Source organism: Drosophila navojoa, chromosome 4, assembly GCF_054131105.1.
Source record: "Drosophila navojoa isolate 15081-1374.11 chromosome 4, UAZ_NAV_1.0, whole genome shotgun sequence".
NCBI lineage: Eukaryota > Metazoa > Arthropoda > Insecta > Diptera > Drosophilidae > Drosophila > Drosophila navojoa.
Window position 1 is genome coordinate 17486878 of NC_142892.1, and position 15327 is coordinate 17502204.

The 15327-nt window shown below is 41.9% G+C and overlaps 2 protein-coding genes across 2 annotated transcripts; both read left to right on the top strand.

The window, feature by feature from the left end:
* Positions 1-731: 731 nt before the first annotated feature.
* Positions 732-4318, top strand: LOC108651758 (organic cation transporter protein). Its single transcript, XM_018101642.3, has 6 exons — positions 732-1284; positions 1392-1638; positions 2537-2640; positions 2702-3471; positions 3535-3716; positions 3777-4318. The coding sequence occupies exons 1-6, from the start codon at positions 1007-1009 to the stop codon at positions 3978-3980; spliced, it is 1785 nt and encodes a 594-aa protein (XP_017957131.1). The 5' UTR covers positions 732-1006; the 3' UTR covers positions 3981-4318.
* A 744-nt stretch (positions 4319-5062) lies between these two features.
* Positions 5063-12403, top strand: Chs2 (Chitin synthase 2). The gene is made up of 10 exons (XM_018101639.3): positions 5063-5241; positions 5338-5576; positions 5649-5818; positions 5900-6026; positions 6145-6351; positions 6984-7159; positions 7241-7801; positions 8520-8769; positions 9804-11033; positions 11106-12403. The coding sequence occupies exons 1-10, from the start codon at positions 5201-5203 to the stop codon at positions 12257-12259; spliced, it is 4155 nt and encodes a 1384-aa protein (XP_017957128.1). The 5' UTR covers positions 5063-5200; the 3' UTR covers positions 12260-12403.
* The last annotated feature ends 2924 nt before the right edge of the window (positions 12404-15327 follow it).

Consider the following 15327-nt stretch of genomic DNA (forward strand, 5'->3'; position numbering starts at 1 on the left):
TTCTTTGGTGCATATAACCCAAAAACAATAACCATTAACTCTGAAATCGGCCAGACGAGCTGATAACGTGACGATAAGAGCAGTCCATTGAAGCCATGCATGTAGTAAAAGTGACAGAGAGCGGGTGCCGAATATCGTATCTGTAGCAAGCGTGCCGTAGTTTCGTAATCAGGCAGAACTGAATCAAAACAGAGCATACAACTAGCGATAGAGCGAGAGACAGAGAGTGAGAGAGAAAGAGAGTAAAACAAACGATAAGACCGAAAGTGAAATACTTTTCGAAAGTATTTTTCGTATGCCTAAAAAGTGTTTAATTAATGAGAATTTACTTTTATGTTATTTTGAAAGATTATATTTATACATACATATATTTATTTTAAGGTATATCAGACTAATATATTCGTAAAATAAAATATTGTTTTCGAAAGAAGTACTTGTGGTATATTTTGATGTATAAAAATGGGTTTAAATTAAATAAACATATTAGATTCAATTACGGTATTATTTTAATAAATCAATTTTAATTTGTAATATGATAATATTAATATAAAATTAAAAAAATTAAAGTATTAGTTTGTGAAAATATTTGTAATATATTAGTTTGTCTACAGAGACAAAATTAATGAAAATTATATGGTGTGACATATCACAGGCTAAAAGTGTTCAACTCTCAGGGTAGTGCATAAATGAGTGAGTTTAGCCTAAAATAACAACTGGTTGACGTGGTGGTCGCACTACACCATCAGATCAGTCATTGATCGGCAATGCTCAGCGTCGGACACTCCACGTGGCGAGACGCGTGTGCCCATAGAATCCAAAAATATAGGAATTCTCATACGAACTTGGGGCTATAAAAAGCTCACGTTCTTCTTCAGGGCATATTAATAAAACGTTACCAATCGTCGAGTAGATAAAAAGTGCATTCAACCACGTCGGTCGGAAGTAGTCCGAGTGAACGTTTTATTCAAGTTAAATTAAAATAACGAAATTCAAGTAACTTATCGCCATGTTTGACGAAAAACAGAGTATAAATGGCACTGCCTCAGCTGTCGTTGAGAACGAGTGCCCGACGACGTCCAATGGCCATCTCGTTTTACAGGAGACTGAGGCTGGGAGAGTGGAGGCATCCGCCGAGGAAGATAACTCACTGGATGCCATTCTGGTGCGAATTGGGCAATTCGGGCGCTTTCAGTTGGTCAATTATGCTTTACTGTGTGTGCCCATGGTGTTCAACGCGTTTTTCTCTATCTCTTATGTCTTCACCGCCAGCACAGTGGTGCAGAGGTAAGGCGGTGCTCTCCGAACACATGTTGCTCTTACTCACGCACGCCATCTCCTTCTCTCCCTCTTTCTCTGTTCATCTGTTCTATCTACACTCGAATAATATTTAGATGTAATATCACACAATGCGATAGTCCAGACAGCTTGTATGAGGCGCCGTGGCTGAACTTTACGGTGCCGTATAAGAACTCCGCGTGGGATTCATGTAGTCGTTATGTGAGCGTACCGGAGGCGCAGTCTTTGTCCTCTAGCTTGCCCTCAACTGAGTTTTGCTCAGAGGAATATTTTGACAACAAGACAGAGAGATGCGGCACAGATTTTAAATTTCGCGATGAAGAGAAAACCATTTCCACAGAGGTAAAGCATAAGTATAATAAATATATAATATATGTTATAGTCAAATACATATCAAACATCATTACACATTTTTTATTGAAAATATATGTGTATATAATATAGGTGTATACATACCTATATTTTCCATGTTGGCTGGGTGAAAGTGCAAACATATTATGTTAGTTTGATTATATTTATTTTATTTTAAATTGAATTTAATTTAAATGGTATTAGTCCTTGAGAGCACTGCGTACCTGACTTTAGAAGCAAATTCCATAAAATTTAAATATCAACATTTATTTTCCCCATTAAAAATATTTCTCCGTATTCAAATCGTGCTTTATGCCTTGTTTTCTTCTATTATACATACATATGTGCATTGTAATTGAAGAAGAATGACAAGCGATTTTTTTGCTCGTAACTGTATCTAATCATATTTGGGGTTTATAGAGTAGATTAAGTGTTAATCTTGTGCTGTGAATCAGGGATTTCGTTGCGAATTAAGCTATGTATGTACATAGTTCACTTGTTTATTCGTGATTAAAAATTGAAAGCATTTTTAGCTTTTCTTTAAAAATTGAATTAGTTATTTGTTTATTATTTTGATGTATCAAAATAAACAAACAAATTATTTATTTTTTGTAAACTTTTGTTAAATAAATCAGAAGGTTTTAATACATATATATTTTTCTCAAATTATCAGATGGTAAAAGTACAAAAATATTATTATTAATTTTCTATTAATAAAAAATCTCAATTAGTTTGTCATCTTTTATTTTTAAATTAGCAAATACTATTTATTATTATTTAAATAAACAAAAACAGAATAATGTTATTTTATTAGATTTTATTAAGTTTAATTTTTATATTTATTTTTTACTTTACATATCTCTATTATTTTCATTATTGATTGACACAGTTCAACATATTTTGCCAAGACGAGTGGATGCTCTCCCTGGTGGGCACCATAAATAATGTGGGCCAGTTTGTGGGCATACCTCTGGGTGGCTATTTCGCAGATCGGTACGTAGAGTATGAAAATTCTAATCCAAGTAAATAAATAATATACTTTGCACGTTTGCAGCTATGGTCGTCGCACAATGCTGGCCATTGCTGGAAGTCTGAGCGCTCTAATGGGCATCATACGTTCATTATCTACGAACTATGCCATGTTTCTGTGCTTCGAGTTCCTGGACATGGCTGTGGGCAGCACGCTGTTCCCCACAGCCTTTTTGCTGGCCATCGAACTGGTCGGCCCGAAGCGCCGTGTCGCCGCAGCAACGATCATCACAATTTTCTACTCCATCGGCGAGGCGATGCTGGGCGTCTTGGCGGCCTACGTGCAGGATTGGCGCTGGCTGCTGCGAGTGCTCTATGCGCCAGCCATCTTGCATGTGCTGCTGCTCTGGATTCTGCCGGAGAGCGTGCGCTGGCTGCTCTGCCAGGGCGAGGAGAAGCGCGCTGCGGCAGTGCTGAGGCGTGCGGCCGATATCAATAAACGGCCGCTGCCCGAGGCTCAGGTGGAAGAGCTGCTCAACAACAATCGGCAAAAGCTGCAGCAGGCCAACGAGAGCCAATATCCCATCAGCCAGGCAGCTCGCCTCTTCGCCTGGCGCATTGCCAACTGCTGCTTCTGCTGGTTCACCCACACGCTGATTGCGCTCGGACTGAGCCTGAACTCGGTGAATTTGGGCGGCAACAAGTACAATAACTTCATGTTCAATGGCTTCGTGCAGATTCCCGGCCTGATTCTGCCTCTGGTCATCATGGACCGCATTGGCCGAAGGTATTCCTTGTGCGTCTCCATGCTGATCTGCGCCATCTGCATGGCATCCTCCGCTGCAGTCGGACCGGGTTAGTATATCGAGATATCTATATGATAAATACTTACAGATATTTTCTCTTTGGCTCTTTCAGATGACTATGCGGGCTCCTTGACGCTGTTCCTCATCGGAAAGCTGGCGATTACGTGCAGCTTTCAGATCTTATACTTCTTTACCTCGGAAATCTTTCCCACAAATGTGCGCAATAGCCTGCTCTCGTTCTGCTCAATGATTGGACGTATTGGCTCTATGCTGGCGCCGCAAACTCCTCTGCTGGTAAGGCTAATACTCGCTTTTTGTGGGGAATAAATGCAGCTAACGTTTTCTTTGCTTTAGGCCAAATACTATAAGCATGCGCCGTCTATACTCTTTGCCACCTTCGCCTTGGTCAGCGGCTTTCTGACACTTGGCTTTCCCGAGACGGCCGACAAAGTGCTGCCCACCACAATGGAGGATGCGCGAGACTTGGATGCACCGCGTCAGCACTCGGATTTACCGGATGACAGTGAGGAGCAGGTGGCGCCCAGTAAAATGTGTTAATCCCGTCCCGCTCAAGTTTCGTCGGTTGTCAATGATTTTACATGTTGTGTCCATGCGAATTGCATTTCTTGTTGAGTTTTTATTAAGTTTGTACTGTCTGTAGTATTAAGTTAAAGTGCCGACTATTATTGTATAGTATTTTTTTTACTCCATGTATAAAACACAAAGATCAAAATGTAAAAGTAAACTAATTAGCTTTAGTATATAGAATGTCAGTTCAAGTAAAGATTGTTTTTATAATTTTTGTGAATTTATAATGTAATTAATATTTAAATTGTTATTTTTAAGTAATGAGATTGTTATTTGTATTGTTATTGTATTTAAAATATGTTTGTAAATAGTTAAATAAGCTGGCACTGATTTCGATCTGTTGTGCATTTAATGAAGTTCTGCGGGTTTGTTTTCATGAATATTTCATTGAATTGGACCAATGTGCTGCTAAAAGTGAGAACACAGAGTAGCGCCATCTATTGGCTGGTGAGGTAGTTGAATTGGATTAGCCGGTTTACAAACCATTTGACAACTGTCAAAAGTATGCTATAGTTTTTTATACAATTTGCTGCACATTTAAAAGCCAAACTATAATTTAAAAATTATTATTAAACTAAAAACAGTTTTAGTAAAGAAAATTTGGTATGGTATGGTAAACAAAATTACAATAGTTTTTGATTGTTACTATTTAAATTGGCAATAATGTTGCAATGCTGCAATCTGCGCCACGAAAAACGGGCCAATGTTAATTAACTCAATGCATATTCATTGTTAATATAATTATTACGAAGCTTCCATAGTATATAGACAGACTCTTAACTGCCTAATCAAATCATTAGATTGACTATACTTGTAATTTTCTATTAGCGAATTGATTTCATAGACAACTCTCAAGTAGAGGCCAGCTACTTCCGCTGAGCATTGTTATCATTGATAGAGCTGGAGCTGCGGCCTTTACAAAATTAAATAGAACTTTAGAAGATCGTAAACTAGATGAAGTAAACTTGGCGGAACACACCTCAAATGTCGGCTGGGCTTTACAAGATTGCCCAGATATTTGCAGAGTTCATAAAGTGCCATTTAATAGAGGTCTTCGTGCCAATGGGCCTTATCGGACGCGGCTTGTTGACATGCTGTCAACTTACGCACATCGATGATATCGACGATTTGTAACCTGTTCAGGTTGCGGTTGCGAGTCAGTTGGAGAACGTGAACGATCGCTAGCGGACATGAGTGCGGACTACGAGAGCAACTACTTTATGCGCAGTCGGTTCGTTGCAATTCGGGCAAAGAAGACAAACACAAAAACAAAAATAAATATGCAATTAATACGATAATTGCTAATAAAATCGACTTTTATTCGCAGCAAAGTGCGCGATAAGCCACCGTTGTGGGATTCATTCCAAGATCCGCCAGCGAAGCGGACAAGCGGCTCCGATGCCTACTGGAAGAAGTTGCAGTTCTTTCTCAAGCTCTTCAAGCTCTTTGTCTATCTGCTGGTATTCGCCGTGATCCTGGCCTCCAGTGTGACGGCCAATCTGATTTATCTCTACATGGCCGGCAATACGAATGGCGATACAGTGGTGCGAGTGTGCACGAAATACCGTAAGTAAAGGCTAGAGGAAAGTCTAGAGAATAAGCCCCTCATCGTTTATCCTGTCTGTCCTCTGCTTGCAGTTCTGCTCGATGGCCAGGTGATGGCTGTGCGCAGCAAGCTGGAACAAATTGCTTGGGTCTGGGCCCTGATCTTTGCCTTTGCCGCTCCCGAGCTGTTCACCTTTCTGCGCGCTCTGCGCATCTCCATGTTCAAGCGTGAAAAGCGACCCACCGGCCTGGAAGTGGCGCTCGTGAGTAATCTATTCTAGTCTAAACATTGACAGGCTTAAAGTGCAGCAATTGTTGTTGTTGTTGTTGTTGTCGCTAATCAGGTCACACTGTTTGAACTGCTGCACGTCATCGGGCTGGCCCTGTTCACCTTTACCGTGCTGCCGCACCTGGATGTGACGCGTGGAGCGATGCTCGGCTGCTGTGTTTGCTTCATACCGGCGCTGCTCAGTGAGTGCTAACACATCTAATGACTACCATCTCGAGTCTCGCATCTCGCATCTTATCTGATTGCCTGACAGCAATTAAATTGATTGCCATTCGTGTTTTGCTTAACATTTTGTCTCAGACCTGTTGACGGGCACACGTTTGCAATGGAAATCTGCGGATATGCTTGTCTACGGCGTCTCCATATTGGCCATTGTGGCCCTGGGCAGCGCCTTCCTCATCTGGCCGGCCATGTCCGCTCAGCTGGAGGTCCAGCTGCTGGCCATTCCACTGCTATTGGTTTCGTTTCGCTGGTGGGAGAACTTTGCCAATACACACGAGGCGATAGGTAAGTGAACTCGCTGACTGAGTCAGCGCACAGTGGGAGAAGATATGATATATTTTGTCTTAGATTAACATTTTTTAATCAATTAATTAAAATTAAAAATTAATTTATAAATTTAAAAGTGTTTTTGATATATTCTTATTAGTTTTATATGTATAGTTAATACATTTATATTTTATTTTCGGCAATTTAAACATTTTATTTATTTTATAGTATACTTTTAATTCATTTTAAATAAAAATATATATTTTTTATTTATATAATATTTTAATTTATTTAATATTTTTGTTTACGCTTAAATATATACAATAATAATATTTTGCAATTTTATTATTATTTAATTGTTATACATTATGTGCATACCTATTTATTTTTTAATTATATATACCTTTTTAAATTGTGAAATAAAAATCTAATGCTCATCATATATTAACATTTATTCATATAAAATATAACTAATAATCCATTTATACTAATTTTATTTTATTTTATTATTTTTTAATATTTTGTTTTTTTACTACTTATGCAAATTTAAAAGAATTTGCTTTTGCATTCATATTTTATATATAAATGTATTTGGTAATTATTTTTTGTATTCTTTTACCAATGCATCAATTCTATATTTATTTTTCTAGCCTACATCATTCGGAACATACGCTGCACTCGCTCGCGCTATCACACCTACCTCTATTTGGCACCACTGAAAATTGTGGTTTTCGGCCTGATGGGTTTTCTATTGCACGGCGAGAGCTTTGTCGACTATTTCACGCTGTTCCTCGAGGCGTGGCAGCCGCATTCCATAACCGTAACGGTAGGTGCTCATTAGGCAGCAGATACGCCGGCGTTCAGCTAGAGTGTGACTCCTTGCCCCCTTGTTGACATTCCATTCCAGTACACGGATGGCTTGCTGGATACGGTACATTTGGCCAACGGCAGCACATCCATCACGCCCACGCGACTCGCCCAGTACACGCTGCAGTCGAACAGCCGAGCGGTGCTCTACGCGTTGCTGCTGCAGGTGGCCGCCGCCTATTTGTGCCACATATTTGGGAAGTTCGCCTGCAAGATTAAGATTCAGCAGTTCAGCTATGCGCTGCCGCTCAACCTGGCTGCCCCGGTGACCGTCGGTGTGGCCACCTGGCTGGCCCAGATGCGCGCCAGCGATTTGTGTTCGCTGCACGGCCTGATGCCGGATTACCTGACGCTCCAGCCACTGGGCCCGGAGCTGGGCCAGCTGGGCGCACTAAGCCTCGACTATGCCCTCTGGCTGTGGCCCCTCTGGTGGCTGGCGCAAGTCTGGACATGTCTGCACATCTGGCAGCCCAGAAATGACAAGAACGCGCCCACCGAGAAGCTCTACGTGTGCCCCTGGTACTGCGGCCTCCTCGTGGATCAGTGCTCCATGATGAATCGTCGCATACTCGACTGGAGCGACGAGTATCTGGCCATACGGGTAAGTAGCTGCTGATAGACCTGAACTAACACTCTCTTAATATAGAATCAGATGCAGCATAATTGATGAGCTAGTAATAATATATATATGTGTTAATAATAATATCCCAACTAATTGAGCTTAACGAATTGAAATGTGATTTGCATTTTTGTGCTAATGAATTCTTTTAATCAGGCGCGAACATCAATCACTTAGTCGAGCCGTAGGCGTCGACAGCCCTGCTTGACTTTTACCTCTGGCCCTTGCCAACTTGCTTATATACATATATAAATATTTATATGTATGTATGTATGTATATGTAGCAGGACTTTTTGACTGTGTCGTGTTTGCGCTTCAACTGTTAGGCAATGTAATTAAGTTAAATGACGGGGAAACTGTAAAGTTCTGTGTGAATGTCTGCATGTGTGTGTGTGTGTGTGTCTACCCTTTCACGACACACACGACACATACATACATTCACGCACATGTAAACATATGCATTTGTAGTAAAAATTTTCGTAGTTGTAAACTTAATTAAATGTGCTACAAATTTTGGCCTGGCGTGCGGTGCCCCAAAAAGCATAACAGAAATACGCAAAACTAATTAAAAGCCAAAGCGTAGATGTTGATTTTCAAGATTATAATTTCGACAGCCAGCTAAATTGGAAGCCGGCAAATGCGTTAAATCAACTTCTCTCAGGGAGCCCTATACTTAAACATCTAAGCATTTCCATTGCAGAGCGATTTAACAACGCCCAGAGATCCGATTGTGGCATTGGCTGCCGACATCAATGCCAGCCGCGATATACAGGAGCAGGACAAAATACCGCAACTGATTGTCTGCGCCACAATGTGGCACGAGACCGAGGAGGAGATGATGGAATTCCTGAAATCAATTGTACGCTTGGATGAGGATCAATGCGCCAGGCGAATGGCGAAAACGCATCTAAACGGCGGCAAAGCGGATGACGAATACTATGAATTGGAAAGTATGCAGAAATGTGTCAAGTGTCAAGTGCAGCGCGCTCAATTCTTACCAAAAACAAGCAAGAGCATGGCTGTCGGGTGATACCAACTACAGAATACTCATTCACTATGAATGATTTATTTATATATAATTTTTTTTGTCATGCTCACAGCGGATAGCTGATACATTTTATTTTCTATTATTATTGGTAAATAGTTAATAATAGAATGACAGTCAGATTCATCAAGCTCCTTGTGGCCATAGAGATCTTATATTTAACCAGATCGTAGAAGGAATCTATAATAACTTAATTGAAATATTTGCTAGCTTAAGCGATAAATGCCTACAATTACAGGGTATTTTTCAATGGGTCATGCCGCTTTATTTATAAATCAGGTCAACAGTAAATTAAGAGAATAATCCAATTTTTTTTCTACAATAGCTCTTAGGCATTAGAAGGTATTAAGGGTTTTGGTGGCTTTACATTTCCATATGGCCATAGATATATACGCCATATATATTTTTTATGTAGATTTCAAATGAATATATTCACCACAGTTCCAGCATGCGTATCAGGAATATCATGAAACCTTAACAGCTTAGGTTACTCATGAGTCATGAGTGTATACTAAAAATTTAAAATCTCTAGCACAGACGCACTTAGACAAGACGAAAACCAATATACTCCAATCACTAGCATGGCAGGGTATAAAAAGAAACAATTTATTTGCATAAGTGAAACGAATCAGCAGCGGGAGTGCTCGACTGTGGCTGGCAGGCTGGCTGACAGCCCTGCCGTGCATTGATATGCATACGGCGAATCTATTTGCATTGGCTTAGCCCGGCCAAAATGTGAGTTTGCAGCAAGTCAAATACAGCTGGAGCATGGCGGCAGCTGTGCATATTTGTTGGTATTTATAGCATTTGGCATCTTCATTTCCGCCTACGCCAGCCAAAATGGCGCCCAGCCAAGAGGGGGTGCTCGAGTGTAGTATATGCCCGGATATAAATTCAGTTGACTTACGACTATTAACACGCTCCTACTCTCGCCGGCAGCCAATATATTCTTCGATGACGCCTTCGTGCTGGACGATAAGCAATGCCAGAACAAGCGGAATCCCCCACTGAACGAGTACGTGAAGACTCTGGTGCGCACCATCGACAAGGCGGCCTTCGAGATCTACGGCGTGAACATCAGAGTAAAGCCGCCGCTGAAGATCGAGACGCCCTATGGAGGACGGCTGGTGTGGACACTGCCCGGCCGCACCAAGATGGTGGCCCACCTGAAGAACAAGGACAAGATAAGGCACAAGAAGCGCTGGTCGCAGGTCATGTACATGTACTACCTGCTGGGCTTTCGCATCATGGAAACGGAGAAGCTGTCGGCGCGTCGCAAGGCCGTGATAGCGGAGAACACGTTCCTGCTGGCGCTGGACGGCGATATCGATTTTCAGCCACGCGCCGTGCAGCTGCTCATTGACCGAATGAAGGCAATCGACGAGCTGGGCGCCGCCTGCGGACGCATTCATCCGGTGGGCCGTGGTCCGATGGTGTGGTATCAAAAATTCGAGTACGCCATCGGACACTGGCTGCAGAAGGCCACCGAGCATGTAATTGGCTGTGTGCTGTGCAGTCCGGGCTGCTTTAGCCTGTTTCGGGCGAGTGCCCTAATGGAGAACAGCGTGATGAAGCGCTATACGCTGGTCAGCTCGGAGCCCATGAAGATGGTGCAATACGATCAGGGCGAGGACCGCTGGCTGTGCACGCTGCTGCTGAAGCAGGGCTCACGCGTCGAGTACTGCGCCGCCTCCGATGCGTTCACCCACTCGCCGGAGTACTTCAACGAGTTCTACAATCAGCGCCGACGCTGGGTGCCCTCGACCATTGCCAACATCTTCGATATACTCGCCGATGCCAGCACGGTGGTGAAGAAGAACAACTCCATATCGACGCTGTATATCATGTACCAGGCCATGCTCATGATTGGCACTGTTCTCGGTCCCGGCACCATATTCCTCATGATGGTCGGCGCTCTGGTTGCCGTCTTCACCATCAATATTTGGACGGCCTTCCTGTGGAACTTCTTTCCCATACTGATCTTTGTGCTGAGCTGCGTCTACTTGAAGCAGAAGTTCCAGCTGCTCATCGCATTCGTGATCAGCTCCATCTACTGCCTGGTCATGATGGCCGTGCTCATTGGCATCATTGTGCAAATGCTGGAGGACGGTCCACTGGCGCCAGCCTCGCTCTTCTTCCTGCTCGTTGCTGTACAAATTACCATTGCAGGTAGGTAACAGCCTCGACTTGCTTTTTCCTCTCGGTTTTTCCTTGCTCAAAGCTCGTCTCCTCCCTCGGCAGGCCTCATGCATCCGCAGGAGTTCTGCGCGCTGCTGTGTGGCGTCATCTACTACATCACCATACCCTCGATGTACATGCTGCTCATGATCTACTCGGTGTTCAATATGAACGATGTTAGCTGGGGCACTCGAGAGGCGCCCGTGCTGCGGGATGACGATGACAGCTCGCCCGAAGATCCGGATAACTGCCTGCCTGGCTGGCTGAATGATCCGCTGCTGATTGACTCGGAGCTGGGCGAGGTGTCCCTGCTGGAGCAGCGCTTCTGGAAGGATGTCATCAGGCAATACCTGAAGCCGCTGGAGCTGAGCAAGGAGCAGAAGCAGGCGATGGCCGATGATCTGAAGGAGCTGCGCAACATGATCGCCTTCGCCTTTGTCATGGTCAATGCCATTTTCGTGCTGATCGTGTTTCTGCTGCAGCTGAAGAAGGACTATCTGCACCTGAAGTGGCCCATTGATCCGACCGATTACGTCTCCTTCGACCGGGACAATCACCAGGTGGGCATCTATCGCCAGTACAAGGAACTGGACCCCATTGGCCTCTGCTTCGTCATCTTCTTCGGCTTCATTTTGGTCATTCAGTTCATAGCCATGTTCTTCCATCGCTTTGCCACCATGTCGCAGCTGCTGGCCACGACGCAGCTCGACTGGTTCCGCTCCAATGGCCAGCTGAGCGACGAGGATGCTGCCCTCGAGCTGAGTGGCAGCGCCGTGCACATCGCGCGCGCGCTGCAGCGCCCCAAGCGCCTTGACGACGACGACGACATGGATGCGCATCACTACGATGAGCTGGAGCTGGGCCAGGACGACGGCCACCGCGAGAGCTTCGCACGTCGCCAGACCATCTTCAGGCTGCACGAGACGCGGAACAAGCAGCACAGCGACTACAGCGATTTGGTGCGAAACTTTGAGAAGCGCTTCTTCGGCGAGGATGAGCTGAACATGAAGAGCCTGCCGCTGAGTCGCAAGTCCATTAAGCTCTTCCAGGAGCGGCGCTCCGTGGCCAAGGTAAATGCAGCTGCCACGCCCGGGGGGACGCCCACGCCGAAAGCGGGCAAGCGGCCGCCGCTGGTGGTGAATGCCAAAAAGGTGAGCTTCAGCAGTGCGAGCATGCAGGTCTATGACAACGCCGGGCTCGAGCACACCGAATTCTGAATACCCCAAGTATTACCGAAACTGAATCTGTAAACTATATAAACCCTTTACCAGTATATATGTATATGCATATTTATCTATATGTAGCCTAAAACGAAAAGTCCTTGCGGCGACAAAAGAAAAAATATAATTAATTGCATTTAATCCGAGTGGCAGTCAGCGAAGCTTACTTCCATGCTGCAAGCAGCGGAACGTCTTGCGATTCATTAGCATAATTACAAGACTATGTGGGGCGGGCGATACTGGGTGGGCGGTGGGTGGCGTCATTCATCAATGTCGCGGCGATGCTTAGAGTTAAGTGCTCCATGGCTGCGCTTTTTGCTCAGCTCGCCCCTCTGGCTGTAAAATGCAAATCAAAGTGTGATTAGCTCGGATTTGATGAAGTTTCTGCTGCAATGCGCAACTTTTTGCTACCTTCTGCATATGCGAGGGAGTTTGTGGGTGTGTGTTGGTGTGTGTGCGGGTGTTGCAGTTAGGTAAGTGTTTTATAAGTGAATATTCCACCTTTTTCTATGCGCGCAAAAGGGAAAGAAAGTTAGGTTCGACTTTAGCAAAGAGGCGATTGGATTGCGTCAGAGGCAGAGGCAGAGCAGTTGTGCAGGTTATTTAAAAGTCGATGAGAGGTGGAAAAGGAAATGCTGCTGATAAAATTGCATAACTTGACCGAATAAGGGAGTGGAAGGGATTAGGCTGAAGAGACGCTGATAAAAGGAGAGTTGAAAACTAATCGAGCTAGGGATGCTCTTCAAGTGGAATATGGTGGTCTATAGAGCAATGAATATAAAAAAAAAAACAAAATAAATAAAGAATGAAAAAAATAAAGAGTTAAATATTAAATAAAACAATAAATATAGTTACATGTACATGTATGTAAACGAATAAATACAAAATTAATAATAATAAAATAAATGAAAAATAAAATAAATGAATAAAAATTAAATGAGTTAATAAAAAAAAATAAAACAATAATTATAGTTACATATATGTAAAAGAATAAATAAAAAATTAATGAGTTAATAAAATAAATGAAAAATAAAATAAAAATGTTATTAAAAAATAAATACAAATATTAAAAATAAATAAATTAATCAAAAAATAAAATATAAATTTGGCTTTAAAATAATTTTTAAAATATACATATAAATAACAAAAAATACATTAAAATTTTAAAAACTAATAAATTAAAAAATAAAACAAAACCATTATACTCTGATTTGCCATTTTTGATGAATACAGAAAATAATTAAATGCAAAAAGTATATATGTATATCACCCTAAAACAATCATATCAAACCAAAAACTCTAGAGACTCAGCTCCAAGAGACATTTTTAATGGACTTGAGAGAGTCCTAAGCACTTTCTGATAAAGTAATTAAAACTCTAACTGAGAAACAATAACAAGAGAGATTCGAATGTAATTAAAAACAACTTCCAACAGTTGAAATTTGTGCAATAAACTAAATGAAGAAATAAATTTGCTGCTTACCAAAAGTTTTTAGCCCGAGCAAAAAATATGACTCTAGCGAATCGAATTTCGAGCAGTTACGAATCTGGCAATATATGCCGAAAACATGGAATATGGATGAGCCTTGGGCTGAACCAATTACCTGGCCTGCCCAGCAAGTCCACACAAAGTCGGGTCAGTTGCAGTTAGGCTAGCATTTCGCATTCATAAAATGCAAACAATTTCAAACTTCGATGAGTTTTTGCCCTTGTCGAACGAACACGAAATGAGCGCAATTGTTGTAAAGAATCGTCAAATGTGAATTATTGGCCGGATGCCAAAAAACGTTTCGACTCTTGGCCATTGTTTACTGGCAAAGAAAAGCCCAAAGAGTCGGCTTTGACTGTGGCTAGGTCCACGCGGCGTATGCTTAATATTGGTTTCTATAGCCACTGGGCATATAAATCCATGTTTTTCACCAAATTTATGTAGCCCACATTCTGGTGCAGCAAAAAAAAAAAAAAAACGTGAACATAAAACAAAGTAGCACGGAAATGGCATCGGGCCGTAAAATATAAAATTCGATACAAAAAACTTTGCTTTCTATTATTTTGCTGGTGGTGCTGCTACAGTAGAGCCAACAACTATGCAACCGGCAGGCGGCTACATAATTTTGCACTTATCTGACCTCAGGCAGTCACCCCGGCTCGGCTCTGGTTGAGTTGTTGGATTTGTTATTGTATTTTATGGGTTTCCTATGCATTTGCCATTGCCAACAAGGAAATGACAACGACAGCGACAGCAGCAGCATCAACAGCAACAAGAATAAAACAATCCTTACACTATAAATTCTATATTTTAAATGTCATTTAATTATGAAAATAATAACTCGGAGTTGGCAATTGTTGCTGGCCAGCAGCGTCTGCTCCAACTTTTGTTGTTTGCAAAAATAATTAAATGAAAGCTGCAGGATATTTGTGCACAATGTGCCCTGATTATCAACGGTGTCCTGTTGGCCGAGCAATTGCTAGTCTTTTTGTTGCCCCCTTATCCTGCTGTGCTGCATTGCCTATCTGACCAGCCCGCCCTCCTCCCTTTCACTGTTCACTGTGAATAAACAACTCTCGCATTTTTTGTGACTTAATTAAGCTTTCGTTTTTCACTTACAAAAAACAAACAAACAAAAAATTAGGCGCTTCTCTTTTTGATGTCGCTTAAATTTCACAATTTATTATTTATAATATAGTAAAATTTTAAATATTTTTTTAATGTGAAAATCGTAAGATAGTTTTTATTTGTAAATCAATTTGTTTTTATGTGAATATAAGTCTTATACATAGAGCAGCAGTGAGTCATTAAATCTGTTCTTTGGATAAAATTCTTTTCTGTTTGCGTATTCACTATCTTTGTGTATTATATTACTACTGAATAAAATAAATAAAATACTTTGGTATAAATAAAATACTTTGGCCTAGACATATAGTTTTCTGCATTCGTTTCTTGCTAATCACGTATCAAGTTTACACACTGAAAAGAGAGAGAGAGCGAGAAAGAGAGAGATAGAGATACAGCAATTGCTAGTCTGTCCTTATGTCAGTCCTAAGCATTGAGACTTTCAATTTGG